We start from the raw sequence: 15,113 nt of genomic DNA, 5'->3' as shown, positions 1-15,113 counted from the left end.
TCTCTATGCTAACCACGACCTCCCAGCTAAGGAAGATACTTGCTGCTCATCCCTCCTTGAGCGGAGGACAGGAAACACCCTGTGTCTAGCTCTGCTCTGTTCAGCCGTAGATTCTTCTTTCTTGTTCTCATCTCCACTTCTGTCACGTTTGAGCTGTTTTTAAACCCAGCTGGACTTTCTTCTTGACTCTCCTGCTCTACTTCCCCCTTGTCTCTGATTCTCCGAATGCTTCCCCTCTCTTCTGACAAGTCTTCATTCTTTTTCCCTCATCTTCCTAGGTTCTCTCTGTTCCATTTCCCAGCCCTTCGTGTGTCTCGTGTCTCTCCTTTGACTTTCTATGACTCTGTCCTTCACCCATGCCCCTCTACTCACTCTTTCTCTCTCTCTCTGTCTCTCTGTCTCTGTCTCTCTTCCTCTGTCTTCCTCTCTCTCTCTCTCTCTCTCTCTCTCTCTCTCTCTCTCACACACACACACACACACACTTTTTTCAGAATATTTGTGCATTTTTGGAAGAACTAAAATATATAAATTGTGAAAAATTTTGGCCTTCTTTTGTAATCATTACTGTGCATTCACAGTGGGACTCTACATAATTGGGGTGTTTGATTACAGAGCATCAGAGCATGAGAGCAGATTTCCCAAACTAATTCCCAGCGCACTAATGCTCCCCCACTCTCTCTTCCTGCTGCTGCTACATTTTCTTCTGACTGAGCTGTAATCCTGTGGGATTTCATGTCTGTGTAGAGTCACACAACAACAACTAACCCTCAGCAATGTTTTGTAGGTCGAAGCTGATCTGGGCTATCCAGGAGGGAAGGCAAAAGTCATTCATAAGGAATCTGACATGATCATGGCATTTTCTATTAATAAGGTAAACATTGTAGCCATTATAAACAATGTGGTGACTTTGGTGAAATTGCCCAAATCATTGTTCTCTCTTTGCTTTTTAGGCAAACTGTAATGAAATTGTTTTGGCTTCAACACATGATGTTCAGGAACTTGATGTCACTTCTCTGCTGGCCTGTCAATCATATATATGGATTGGAGAAGAATATGATAGAGAATCTAAAAGGTGTGTCTCATGGTTGATTATAAATACCATTGTCTTCAGCCAGTGCCTGCTAAATTGTTGGGAAGAAAAAGATGTTACCTCTCTTCAGTTGTGCAAGAAACAAACATAATAGTTTTAGTTGACAGTAGAAGTTCTTTACTTATATCAAAACTTATAAACTACTCATAGCTTTCCCATTAAACTTTTTATAGTATTTAAACCAGAATAGGTTTAAAACTGCCACTTTGATATTTAACCCCAAGGCAATGTCAGGAGTTCCATAGTAGTTGGTAAATTTAGCTTATCTGGGTAATGAAAGGAGAAAATAGAATGTATAAATTTATAGACTAATAGATGAGTTGGTCTCATTAATTCTATAGTGTTACAGATAAAAATGTCATCAACTTTAATTGTCATCCAAAGAGTTTTGCAGCACTATTTTTTTTTTTAAATTTTAGGCTTTTCCTAGATGTTTGTCTTTTGTGTTGCATTTCTCCAGTCAGGAATTTTGTGTCCTAGGACGGTACCCTAGGGGCTGCTTTCCATGTACATCCTTTTGTTAGTTTAACCAGGCTTTAATCACGGTTTAGAGTGATTGAACCATTTAATATAGTATATTGTGCCATAAACAACTTCCATTCATGTTTTTATATGATGAAATTAATATTTTAAGATTTTTTCTTTTTTGTTTTTGGATTTTTTTGAGACAGGGTCTCAGTTGCCCTGGCCACCCTACAGCTTACCACATAGCTCAGCGTGACCTTGAACTCCTGGTCTCTACCTTTTACTTTCCAAGTAGTGGGACCACAGGCCTTAAGAAAAACTTTAAGAATCTTTAAAATTATATTTCTTATTTCCTTAAAAGTATAATTTGGGGTTAGGGCAATAGCTTAGAGCCCCTGTTTAGCATTCAAGAGTCTTGAGCCCAGTGGCTCCTGGGATAGGAGGGCAGGGATAGTTGGACATGGTGGTTTTTATCTGACACTTAGGAGAGTCAGGTACAAAAGAATCTAAAGTTCAAAGCTAGTCTAGGCTACAAAGCAAGACCTTGTCTAAAAACAAACAAATAAAGGATAGAGAGAGCTTTAAAGGGTTTGCTGCATAATCATGAGGACCTGAATCTGGATCTCCAGGACCCATCTACAATCTGAGTAGCAAGTATCTGAAATACCAGCACCGGCAACACGTTGAGAGGTAGGTTCCGGCGGCTCATTGACCGTCCAGCCTAGCAGAAACAGGGAGCTCCAGTTTAGTGAGAGACCCTGTCTCAAAAGAATATGGTGGAGAGCAGTCGAGGAAGGCACCTGACTTCAGCCTTTCACTTCCAAGGGTCCGTGCAGCTGAAAACACATATCACACATACAAAAAAACAAAACCCAAGCAAATAAATGGAAAATAAAATAATTTGATATATGGGTTACCTGTATGGAAGAGATCACTTAATATTTATGTTTACACAAAATATAATCCATGCTAAATACTTTTTTAAAAGTTTTTATTATACATAATAGGTTTCATTATGGTATTTTCATACATATACATAATATATTGATCATATTACTACTGGCCTCTTTGTCTTTCTCTCTTCCCAGCTGATGCTCTTTCATTTTCTCAGCTAGCTTTCCTTCTCTTTTTGTGTCTTTTGTGGGTGTGTTTGTGACCCCATGGATTTCATTACGGTTGTTTATAGGACTGTAGGACTTGACCAGTGCTATACCCCTGAAGGAAGTGTCTCTCCCTACTCTGTCAACCATTGGCTATGCATATAAATCCTCAAAGAGGATTAAAATACTTGTTCTAATTTTGTAGCAATAAAGCTGCTCACACAGTTAATATATTAGACTGAATTTAAATTTTGTTTGAAGGGGGAAAATTCTAGTGTTAATATTGACTAGATTAAGATTTGTGCCTAAGTTGTTTGTTTTGCTTTTTTTTTTTTTTTTTTTTTTTTGAGACAGAGTTTCTCTGTATTGCCTTGACTGTTCTGAAGCTTGCTTTGTAGACCAGGCTGGCCTCAAACTCACAGAAATTCACCTGCCTCTGCATCCCGAGTGCTGGGATTAAAGTTGTATGCCACCATTGCCCAACTCTGTGTCTAAGTTTTTAATTAATGGATATTTATTCTATTTTTTAAATAATAACTGAAAAAGAAAATTATTTGAAAAAAAGAAGTGCTGGGCAATGGTGGCACACTCTTAAGTTTGAGGCCAGTCTGGTTGGTCTACAAACCAAGTTCCCGGATAGCCAGAGCTGTCACATAGAGAAACCCTGTCTTAAAAAAAGAAGAAGAAGAAGGAGAAGGAGGGAAGGAAGGAAGGAAGGAAGGAAGGAAGGAAGGAAGGAAGGAAGGAAGGAAGAAGAATAAAAAGGAAAAATCCTCACTAAATCTGTATCCTCAAAAAAAAAATTAAAAAAGAATCTTATATGATTGTATAAAATCTCTGTAGTTTGATTTGTGTTGAGAGAGCAAAACTTTTATGCAACTGTTTTCCACAGTTCAGATGATATTGATTACCGTGGTTCTACTACAACCCTGTATCAGCCTGTTGCAGCCGCCCATGCTACAAGCCAGGTGCACCCACCTCCGTCTCTGCCATGGCTAGGCAGTGGGCAGACCAGCACTGGAGCTACCGTGGTATGTCTTATTCCTAGGCACATGTGGTGTCTGGGTATGGGTTCCTTAAGAAGTACATTGAAGTTACTTGACATAGAAATGGTCCTAAAGATGAGAATAACTTATTTACTTTGAGTTTCCCCAGTGTATGATTTTTTTCATACATCAACCACAGGTCAGAATGGATGTTATTATCCCCCAGTATCATTTTATAGATGAACAAACTGAGACACAGAATAGCAAAGCAAAGTCAAAGAGGAGTTCATGTCTATTTATGTTTGAAAATTGCCTCAGATTACTGAAGGTTAATTCTTCTTGGTCAGTAGTGAAGGAGCCCTATTCTTTCATGTTCTGCTCTGAAGAATATGGATACCAGTTGTGGTCAGTGGTGCATGCTTGTAGACCTCACATTCAGGAGGTTGAGGTGGAAAAATTGCAACTTTGAGGCTAGCCTGGGTTACATAGTCAGATCCTATAGGAAGGAAGGAAGGGAGGGAGGGAGAGAGAGAGAGAAGGAGGAAGGGAGGAAGGAAGGAAGGAGAAAAAAACAACCTGATGGTTCTCAGGGAGGGGGCAGTTGGATGAGAGTCCCTTTGTCACTAGAGGAAGCAGTCTGTAATGTCTACACAGCGCAGGGCTGTACAGTGAGTGACAGCTTCTGTTTACACAGATGTGTGTTAGATGTTCAGAGTCCTCTGCAGGGCTTATCCTAGTTAGTCTCTCATGGAATTCCTCTGACGCTTGTCCTTCCTCGTCCCTTCTGGACATGCAGCTTAAACCCATCTTTCCTCTTAAAGCTCATGAAAAGGAACCTCCATAATGTGAAGAGAATGACTTCACACCCTGTCCACCAGTACTGTAAGTATCTTGTCATCGGAGGGTTTTAAGTGTCTTTTCTCGTTTTGAAGAAAGGAATTATTGAAAAGCTTCAGTTTCTTATCCCCCCTTCTGTGTTTAGATCTCACAGGTGCCCAGGATGGCAGTGTACGCATGTTTGAGTGGACACGACCTCAGCAACTTGTCTGTTTCCGTCAAGCTGGCAATGCAAGAGTTACTAGATTGTATTTTAACTCACAAGGCAACAAGGTTTGTTCCTGGGAGTCAGTGCTGAATACATCTAAAATAACTGTGAATACTGAGGATAAAATATTGATTAAAGCTGTATCAAAAATTTTAAGGATCCTGGGGTTAAACTGAGTAGTCAGTTTATTAGATTTTGTTTATATAACCCTTTTTCCTACAATAGAAATACAAATCCACAAATCAGTCATTCATTTCAGCATGGTGTGAAAGAAAACTACTTCTGTTCCCAGTGCCATTGACATCATCCAGCTTGCTGGAGTCTTAGGGACACCCAATATCTCCCTCCCTCTGTTGTGGAGGCTTAGGGAAAGGCAGTGAAATAGGGTGTGGAGCTCACTTAGAAGGTGACAAGGAAGGCGGGATACTCAGACTTTGTGGGAAGCCCAGTGGGCATGGCTGTAGGAGGAGGTTTGTGAAGTGGGATCTGAGCAAGTCTCCTGTCTAGAGGTGATCTTACCTTTGGCAGGAATTCTGAGGGTCTGTGTTTGATGTTCATGCCGTTCTTACAGTGTGGTGTTGCAGACGGAGAGGGTTTTCTGAGTATCTGGCAAGTTAACCAAACTGTATCGAATCCTAAGCCTTATATGGTAAGTGCCCTCACATTTCCAGAGTACATGTAGAGAAAGAACATGGTGTTGGTGACGTGTGTCTGCCTTAGCAGTGTGTCTCAGTAGTGGTTCTGTGGGAAATGACAGTTCTGCCCAGCATGAGCCATCAGTCTTGCCTCAATCTGGATAGAAATTTCCAAACAACAACAAACTACTTTTGCTTTTTACCTTAACAGGCAACCTTAAAGGATTTTCCCTGTATGTGGTTCAGGTCAGAATACCTTTATAATGGCACTTTTGTCCTTATTGGAAACAATTCTTTTTTTTAAAAAATAATGTTTTTATTCATGACAACTAAATTTTAGTTGTAGAATTTTATTAAGTACATAATTAAGATTCAGACAGGTTCTGAGCATGAACTTTCTTTAGAATTTTTCCTTCTAACCAGCTTGAACTCTAGCCCTAAAAGGTTACTTCACACATTTATCCATGCTGTGTTAAACACCTGATGACACAGAGTGGTTTGGCCTAGGAGGGGAAGAGGATACTGTCCTGAGTGGGAGTTAAACTTTTTTTATTAGATAAACTCATTTTGTTCTTATGTGTTTTGCCTGCATGCAAGTCTGTGCTCCTCCAGAGGTCAGAAGAGGGCATGAGGTCCCTTGGAGCTGAAGGTAGAGATGGCTGTGAGGCACCACATGAGTGTCTGGAAGAGCTATGCAGGCTTCTGTCCCTGAGCTCTCTGTAGCTCTGAACCCTCTGCAGCCCTGGGTGGGACCTTTGGCATTAGATAAATAAATGGCGACTTAGCCTGGAACCTTCTGGGTCCTTTCTAGAGTATCTAGATTTTTTTTTTAAAAGTTTTTATTAAAACATCTTTTTCATGCAATGTATTTTGATCATGTTTTTCCCCTTGCCAACTCCTTCATTATATGTAAGAGATAAGAATATCCCTTGGATTAGTGCACTGCAGACTGCCATAATGTCTTCTCAGAAATGCAAGTATCTTGAGAGTGTTTTGCCTTCAGTCTGATGCGCTCATGCAGAATAATGTCCTGTTTATTTTTAAATACCTGGCATCCTCCATCTGGGCTCTCTCTGAAATTTCTCTACTCATCATCTGATATAGCAAGGAAGGAATACTTGGCTTAGTAGACGGTGTCCCACATCGCAGGGACTTCTTACTAATCTTTCAGGGCAGGTTTAGACGTGTAGACCTTGTGAAGGGCTACTTTTAAATGTGCATTTGTGATTGGCAAAGCTGGGGTGGACACAGGGAGCACAAAGGTGGCAGAGGTTGATGTTTGTATTTAGACTGCACCACTGCCTAGGGTTAGCTGGACAAGTTAGAGTTTGCCTCCTCAGGTTACTGTTCACTGTGATTTATACTAGTATTTTTATATTTATCAAGGCATTCAAGGTTGTTATTACTAAAATTGTTTGAGCTCTTAATCTAATCAGCTGTCTTTGGTAAGTTCATATATTTAGTTTCTGGTGGGGTCTTGCTGCAGCCCAGGCTGACTTTCAAATCTTAGGCTCAAATGATTCTCCTGCCTCAACCTTCCAGTCTGTAGCATTTCAGCTGATGCTACAGATATCCATCATTGTGTCTATTAGTTCACACACTATAGTGCCCAGTTCTTTTCTTATAATTCAAAAAATATAATTTGTTTTTTGAGACAGGGTCTTTCTATGTAGCCATTGACTGGCTTGGAACTTGCTCTGTTGACAGCCTGACCTCAAATTCAAAGAGATCTGTCTGATTCTGCCTCCTGAGTGCTAGGATTAAAAGTGTAAAGAAGCTACCATGCCTGATTAGAGATTATAACTTTTAAATCAGCATACCTATCAACTCTTTCTAATTTTTAAATTATTGGATATTATCAAGTTATTGGATATTATCAAAGTAATTTTCAAATAAACTATTTTATTAAGAGTTTAGAAGTTGCCAAGTGTGGTAGCTCATACCTTTAATCCCAGCACTCAGAAGACAGAGGCAGGTGAACTCAGAGTTTCTCTGTGTAGCTGTGGTCTACAAAGCAAGTTCCAGGGCAACCAGAGCTACACAGAGAAACTCTGTGTTGAAAAACCAAAAAAAGAAAAGAGCTTAGAAGTTTTAGAGACTTACATAGGTTTATTTTTAATTTTTCTGAATTCTCAAATAGTTTAACACTTTCTAATATGAAATATATATAAATATATATTGGTTTTTCGAGACAGGGTTTCCCTGTATAACAGTCCTAGCTTTCCTGGAACTAGTTCTTGTAGACCAGGCTGGCCTCAAACTCACAGGGATTCACCTGCCTCTGCCTCCCAAGTGCTGGGATTAAAGGCGTGCGTGTGCTACTACCACCCAGCTGAAAGATAATTTTAAACTATATTTACTGTCTTGTAATTTGACCTGCGAATTAGGAGCATAATCACAAACATAATGCTTCCTCCAATAGAAAAAAATATATTAGTAAGAAAATTGTTACAACTTCTAATACTTCATAGGCTCAAAACATAAATACTACCCTTAAGAAATGGGAGAATTAGAAATGGGAGAGGCAGTCACCCCTAATTCATACTGAATTACTCAGTATGCACACTAAACGTTCTTCAAAGTGCTGTGCCTTGTCTTAAAAAGAAGGGAAAGTTGGCAATGCAGTCTCTAGGTGCCGTGTGGCCTGCAGGTTCTGAGGACTATGTACACAGTGCCTGTCTCCATTCTGAGGAAGAGAGTTAGGCTGTTTAGTCTGGAGGAGGCTGGTACTCAGGCCACCCTGAAGTGTGGACCTGCCCCACTCTTCCCTATCCAGACAGAGTTTGGGTTGGGTGTGGTTGTACAGCACTTGGGAAGCTGAGGATCATGAGTTTGAAGCAGCCTGAGATACGTATCAAGGTACTGTATCAAAATCAACAAAAATGAAAAATAAAATTTAAAAATACATATTCTCGCTCATGAGTCTATTATGTTATAGGTGGGATGGTATTTGTATTATTTCAGTTGCTACTGGATTTTTAGATAACATTGGTTATATTTTGTTCTCTGTAGAGTTGGCAGTGCCACAGTAAGGCCACAAGTGACTTTGCCTTTATCACCTCCTCAAGTCTAGTTGCAACATCTGGGCAGTCCAATGACAATAGGTAGGTTGTCAGAAACAAAGGAAACAGAAAACTTTAGACACAAAATTATCTTTTCTAGAAAGTAATGATTTCTTTTAGTAGGAATTTTTTTAATCCAAGGATGTTTTACAAATCTTACAATGGTTTTGCTTACCAGAAGGAAACAAAACAAAAATTTCTCGTAATATAGTCTATAGGAATGTATGTCATTTTTATACTGCAGTGATTTAGTCTTTAGAAAGCTATCATTATAAAGCACTAACAGGTATTTGGCATGCTAGCATCGTTGTTCTTTGCATTCCCCTCACACTGTTTTCATTAGCTGCGTGCTATGAATAGCACCTGTTCCCTCGAAGTGATTATCTCCCCAGGATATAGAGGTGCCCGTTACCGAGGAAGTCATTTCCCAATTTCTGCAGAAGGGTAATAGAAAGAGAGGGGTTGGGGGTGCAATGACAGGGACCTTGTGAAACAGATTGACACTAGTTTGGGAAAGGATAAGCTCTTAGAAGAGATAAACCACCTCCACTATAGTTGAAAATCTCAAATAAGTACAAATATTTTTCTTGACAAAATTTGTCCTTATTGATGGTTTTAGAGTAATTTTTTCTGATGTACTTTGTTATTTCTTTAAAGAAATGTATGCCTCTGGGACACACTAATATCACCTGGAAACAGCCTCATTCACGGTGAGTTAAGTTGTGATTTTTGACACTTTCTGAAGAAATGCTTTCCAGGTCTGATCTGACTTCATGAACCCAGTGTGTGCTCATAGGCTGATATGGAGGACTCTGTGTAGAGAGAAGGGGTATTTTGGCTAACGGGTTCAGCTCCTGCTTGTTTGTCCTGTGAGTCTGGCAGAGAAGGACTTCGTGGAGGGAACATGAAGTGGAGGAAGTTGCTCTCCTTTTGACTGCCCAGAAGCAGAGGGGAGAAGAATTGGGATCCCCTTTAAGGAAATAACTCTCCAAACTCTTCCTTCCATGAGGCCCTCATCTCATAAAAGCCCTGCTACTATCTAGTGGAGACACTTATCAACAAGGACAGCTCCTTAGTTGTGACCAGGAGTGCTCAGGTGCATGAGGTTGAGTGTTCTTAGCCACAGGGATCTTTGGATGAGGACGGTATTATGCAGGGTGAATGCTGCTGGCTAGCGATGAGGTGAGGGGTGTGCTGCTGGGGAGCCTAGGCTCCACCCCTGCTTCTGCAGCTGTGAGAAACACTTGAGATTTGCACACATGCAGCACACATTCATGAGGGCTAGTGTGCTGTTCCCATATTGGATGCTTCTCCATGCTTTGTATAAGGATTTAGGACTTATTTTTCTGTTCGTGTTTCATGTTGACATGATGGGCAGAAATTGTTTTCTAGCCTTGCTTAGCATTTTAATTACAGGGTTTCAGGAACTTCTGGACTTAAAAGATGGATGTACGTTAGTGGTTGTGTTTGTCCTTTTGTGGCTGTGCAGAATATCTGACAAACCACTAAAGGAAGAAGAGTTGGTTGTGGTTAAGGGCTCCAGAGGCTTCTTCACGGTCTGCTGCCCATGTGTCCTGTGCTGTGAGACAAGATCACAGCAGAGAACATGTGATGACGCCGACCTCATCGTACCTCGGGGCAGACAGGAAGCAGAGCAAAGGGAAAGGCCATAGCAGACTGTGGTCCAAAGGGACATGTCTCCTGTATCTGCCACCTCTCACAGTTTCCTGGCAATGCCATCGAATTATGTATCTCTCCATGTATAATCAAGAGCTGAAGCCAGAGCCCTCATGGTTGTCATCTCTTAGTGATTAGATTCCTTCTCAAGTATTTGGGGACAAATCCTCAACACATGAACCTTTTCGAGACACTTTCTAAATAAATCAGAACACTTGAAATGAAAAAAGTGCACTGTTAGCTTCTGTGTTTTTAAATGTGAGTTTAAACATCAGAACCAAAAGCTAGAAGTTGTTTTGGGAAAGTCTCTTGATGTTTTCTCTTTTCAGGTTTCACATGTCATGACCATGGTGCCACAGTACTTCAGTATGCCCCCAAACAACAGCTCCTGATCTCTGGGGGCAGGAAAGGGTACATCTGCATTTTTGACATCAGACAGAGACAGCTGATGCACACCTTCCAGGCACATGACTCGGCTATTAAGGCTTTGGCTTTAGATCCTTGTGAGGAATACTTTACTACAGGTTCTGCTGAAGGCAATATAAAAGTAAGTAAACACGGGAGCTGGGAATGTGTTAGGTGCTAGTCTGTTCTGTTGTCGAGACTGCTAGGAAAGAGGAAACCACGGCCCTTGTACTCTGAAATGGAGGCCTTGTAAAGCCTTGTGATACCGGATGCCCTTGATAGGCCACCCCCACCCCACCCAGCCCTTATTTACTTCTGTATGACTCTAAACCATCCTGCTTTGGAAATCCAGCTAATAATCAAATTCACTGGACTCTCGGGTTTTTATTCCTCTGAATCTGGAAGGGGCTGGAGTGCGACCCAGTGGTAGAATAATGCTTACATCACACAATATTAACAAAAAAGACTGTTTTGAGTGGAATGCTTGAGGTTTGGTTTGGTTTTGTAATGATGAAGATTTGAGCTCAGAACCCCATGGTGCTAGGCAAGCACAAGGCAAGCACTCACGAACAAGGATGCCACTAGCCTCAAGTCGGTGGGTTTAATTAACTCATGGATACATTAAGCAAAATTAGTTTGGTACCTCTGAATTTTCTTCCTTTTCCCTACCTTGTCCTCGGTATTCATAGCTGAAAGAATGTTTTCAGGTTCGTGATATAGTACCATATTTCTTTTATGTTGCATTAGATCAAGCTTCACATGGAAACATTTTATTGGATTAAGTATTTGGTTTATATACCAAATGAAGGGATATGTGTATATATGTGTGAGAACTGTAAAACTGGAACAGAATGTGAGGAGAGAAATTTGGAAGAAGAAGCAGTAAGTCTAAGGATAGGCTGTGACTTATGGGAGTAGACTGTTAGGAAAGCAGCAGTCAGCAGGCAAGTGGACTTTGGTGTAATTACTTAGACCAAGGAACAGAAGTGAGGGCCATACTTTTAACTTTGGGTCTCTCATTTTAATGACTGACCATACTTACTTTCTTTTTAAACAGGTGTGGAGATTGACAGGTCATGGCCTGATTCATTCATTTAAGAATGAACATGCTAAGCAGTCCATATTCCGGAACATTGGAGCTGGAGTCACGCAGATTGACATCAGCCAGGACAACAGACTGTTCTCCTGTGGTGCAGATGGCACACTGAAAACTAGGGTTCTTCCCAGTGCTTTTAACATCCCTAATAGAATTCTTGACATTCTGTAGTTTGAAAGATTGGGAGTTTACTTTTACATACCTCTCAGTTAAAAAATGTAATGCAAGAATTAGGAAATTCTGCTTTCCAGGATACTGTTAACACTTTGAAAACAACACAGAGAATCTGTGAAATTTGAATCTAATGCAAGCTGGGCTTTACTCTACCTGAGCATTGCCTCCCCATGTTGGTAGAGTGCATGAACCTTGTCATAACACTGACATATTGAATTAAAAAAAATCAACCTTGTATTGTATGAAGGAAAGCTGTTCTTTACATCATGTAACAAACCTGATTCAGAAACACTTGAGGTTAGCTAACAGTAAGTTAAAATAATGAACAGGGCCTTTATACCAAATTGAGGAAGAAAACATTGCTGATTCAGGTTGTTCTTCCTGTTCTCATCATGGATGAAGCATGCCCGCTCTCTCCTTTGTTGAATGAAGGATAGTCATGAGGTGTTAGACGCTCTCGACCACCAGAAGCACTTCTTAGCTGTGGAGCAATGCCCAGTCATTCTCGTTCTTCCCTGCTGAGTATTTTTTCCTGTTAGTGTTTATACTGAGCTAGTACTGTAACTTGCAAATGAGTGCAAATTTAAATGCAATGTTTTCCTCATGATTTGCACATTGACATTTTTGGACTGCTAGATTTTCTATTAAAATATTTGCCTTTATGTCAGGAATGTAATATGTTAGACATGCGTATTTGTAGTTAAGCAAAACATACTTTCTTAGTCCAGTTTAGTACTTTTTCTTTTCATGTATTTAAAGTTAATAAGGCACATTTAAGACTGTGTTGAAACTACACCAATAGATCATTTCATATCAATTAAATGAATGTTAGGCTTTTTGTGGCCAGTTGATGAGATTGGTGATATTATTTATTGCCACAGCCTATTGTGTAAACTATGCAGAGTTAAATATTATTTGCTTGTAAAATATTAGCCAATGTCATATTTTGATGTATTTCCTTCATTTTGATCAAAAGTATGTTGCAATATTGAAACCAGTGTCTATGTGTGTTTAAGTGTTTACCAGCAAATTGTCTCATCTTGTAATGAGAATGTTCAATGCCCGTGTGGTAAATAGTAAAACATAATGGTATATAGCACCTTTCTCTGATGGCAATGTGGTACCCATGCTGTGAAATACATGTGTGTAAAAGAAAATGCTATCTGTTACAGTTTTAGTTTAGTTTGGCCTATTTAAGTAGACTGGTCTGGCATTCTTTGACACTGTTTTTAAGAATTAATTTTAATAAAATGATTATAACTATTAGAGAAATTTTAAGCCCTTAAGATATCTATTCATTCACACATTATCTATGGAACGTCATGTATACAAGAAGCAGTTCTAGTGAGATGGAGATGAGAGTTGAGTTGCTGCTTTCTTCACAGATCCTTGTCTGGACAGATTTAGTTTATTGAAGGAAGTGTAATTGGTGGTAATGCTGGTCAAGAGCTGTGCAGGGAATCGTGCTTCTGTGTTTGGAAGGAAGAGAATGTTAAACACACAGAAACATACACTTGACAAAAACATGGGGGTAAATATCCACCTACCATCAAGTACCACACTTTAGACTACTATAGCCCGTATATGCTGCACTGTCTTTGTGTATAACATAATAAGATAATGGAAGTGTTCTGCAAGACTCTCAAAGGTAATAGATTTGCCTTTTAAAAATTGATGTTTTAGGTTTGATTTGAACTTGTCCTTTATAGTAACCTGCCATTTGTTACACTTTAAAATTATCAAAATAGACTTAAAAACAGTTTGATGTTTATGGATTTTAGTTTTTTCTTTCTTTTAGTTAGGTTGGTTGATAAAACAAATACCAGGGTAACCCATTGGATCTTTGTTCTAGTTTTTTTTTTCCTGTAACAGTAATAAACACCATAACCAAAGGAAAAGGTTTACTTTAGCGTTCAGGTTACAGTCTGTCATTGAGCGAAGCCAGAGCAGGAACTCCAGGCAGGAGCTTTAACCAAAAGTCTCAGAAGAATGCTGCTTTGGCTTATGTCCAGCTACCTGCCTGGGGACGGCACTGCCCCTGCCGAAAGGACTTGATATTAGCGATCAGGAAATACCCTACAGACATGCCCACATACCAGTCTGATAGACTCAGTTCTTCAATTGAGGCTCTTCCCAGGCATGTTACAGTGACAGCCAAGATCAGCCATCATAAGCTTTTCAAATACATGGAAGGTCTGTGAAACACCTTTGCTAGGGAAGTTGCTTTTTCCCTTAGCTTTCTCCTAACCTGCCACCATCTGCAAACCCTCAAGCCTAGCTCCAGACCCATGACCTGGGAGCCTCCTCTTTGTTCGTGAGCTGTTTTTGTTGGGTAAGTCACTTTTCTTTTTCCTATCCCCCTTTCCTATCTCTATTCCCTCTCTGCCTGTGGCCTCCTCCATACCCCCAGCACTAGCTCGAGATTAGTGTCTTTAAACCTGCTTTGTTAGCAAGCCGTTCTTGACTGGTGAGTTCTCCTTCCCTCAGCACGCTGTCATCTCTATTCCATACCCTCAGGTCTAGGTCTAGACCCATGGTTTGGGAGCCATATTTGTCAGCCAGGTTTAATTAAACCGCTCATCCACCATCTTTACCTGGCCCAGCTCAGGTCACACATCTCTTTCATTGGCCCAATCTAAGGAAGCCCAGATTGCCACATCAGACACGCAAAAAAGTCCACATGCCCAAGTCAAATCACAGAAACAAAAACAGTATGAATGATCAAAATAGTGTGTTTTCCATCAAACCCACTAGTCCTATAGAAATATTCTCTACTGCCTATATGAATGTCAGGCACCATCATAAATTATCAAAGAATTAAAAGATTGAAAGAAGGCAGAAATACTTTACTGAACCTCCAAAAGAACAATAAATACCTGAGTGCTGTTCAAGAAAATACAAATACATGGCTGAATGAAATGATATAATTCAGTGTTTGAAAACTGGATTTAATAGAAGCACTGATATGAACACAAGCTGGAATGAAGATGGAATTGAAAAACTCAACATCTCAATGAGAAAACTCAGGGGAAGGCCTTATAAGTAGAATGAATCTGGCAGAAAATAGGATATCAGGACTCAGAGTAGATGTTTCCTTCACTTTTTTTGTTGCTGGATAAGGCACCATGACTAAGGCAACTTAAAAAAGTGTTTAATTGAGAATTTGGTTCCAGAGGGATAGAAACTGATTATCATCATGGCACAAGGCATACAGGCATGCTACTGGAGCAGACACAGAGAACATACATTCCAGTCCCAGGACTAGATGGAGAGAGCACACTGAGATGGTGGGAGTCTTAAAACCTGGCCTACGTGAAACCTCCAACAAAGCCACACCTCCTAACCCTTTCCAAGCAGTTCCACCAGCTGGAGTGCAGA

General features: G+C 40.1%; 1 protein-coding gene across 5 annotated transcripts in view; it reads left to right on the top strand.

Annotated features, from left to right (window-relative positions):
- The window catches only part of Dmxl2 (Dmx like 2), a 136,960-nt gene extending 123,532 nt beyond the window's left edge, over positions 1–13,428 (top strand). For 4 of the 5 annotated variants that reach the window (XM_057768578.1, XM_057768576.1, XM_057768577.1 and 1 more), the window contains 10 exons: positions 785–871; positions 951–1,072; positions 3,548–3,686; positions 4,463–4,523; positions 4,624–4,751; positions 5,258–5,335; positions 8,334–8,425; positions 9,041–9,093; positions 10,390–10,607; positions 11,523–13,427. In XM_057768578.1, the coding sequence (XP_057624561.1) occupies positions 785–871; positions 951–1,072; positions 3,548–3,686; positions 4,463–4,523; positions 4,624–4,751; positions 5,258–5,335; positions 8,334–8,425; positions 9,041–9,093; positions 10,390–10,607; positions 11,523–11,732 (1,188 nt within the window). In that variant the 3' untranslated portion in view covers positions 11,733–13,427. Of the gene's footprint in view, positions 1–784; positions 872–950; positions 1,073–3,547; positions 3,687–4,462; positions 4,524–4,623; positions 4,752–5,257; positions 5,336–8,333; positions 8,426–9,040; positions 9,094–10,389; positions 10,608–11,522 lie in introns of all 5 variants that reach the window. The other variant, XM_057768580.1, reaches the window with a different exon arrangement.
- The last annotated feature ends 1,685 nt before the right edge of the window (positions 13,429–15,113 follow it).

The sequence above is a fragment of the Chionomys nivalis genome, chromosome 4 (genome assembly GCF_950005125.1).
Source record: "Chionomys nivalis chromosome 4, mChiNiv1.1, whole genome shotgun sequence".
Classification (NCBI taxonomy): Eukaryota; Metazoa; Chordata; class Mammalia; order Rodentia; family Cricetidae; genus Chionomys; species Chionomys nivalis.
Note: the sequence above shows the minus strand (reverse complement) of the source record. Positions and strands in the feature narration are given on the sequence as shown.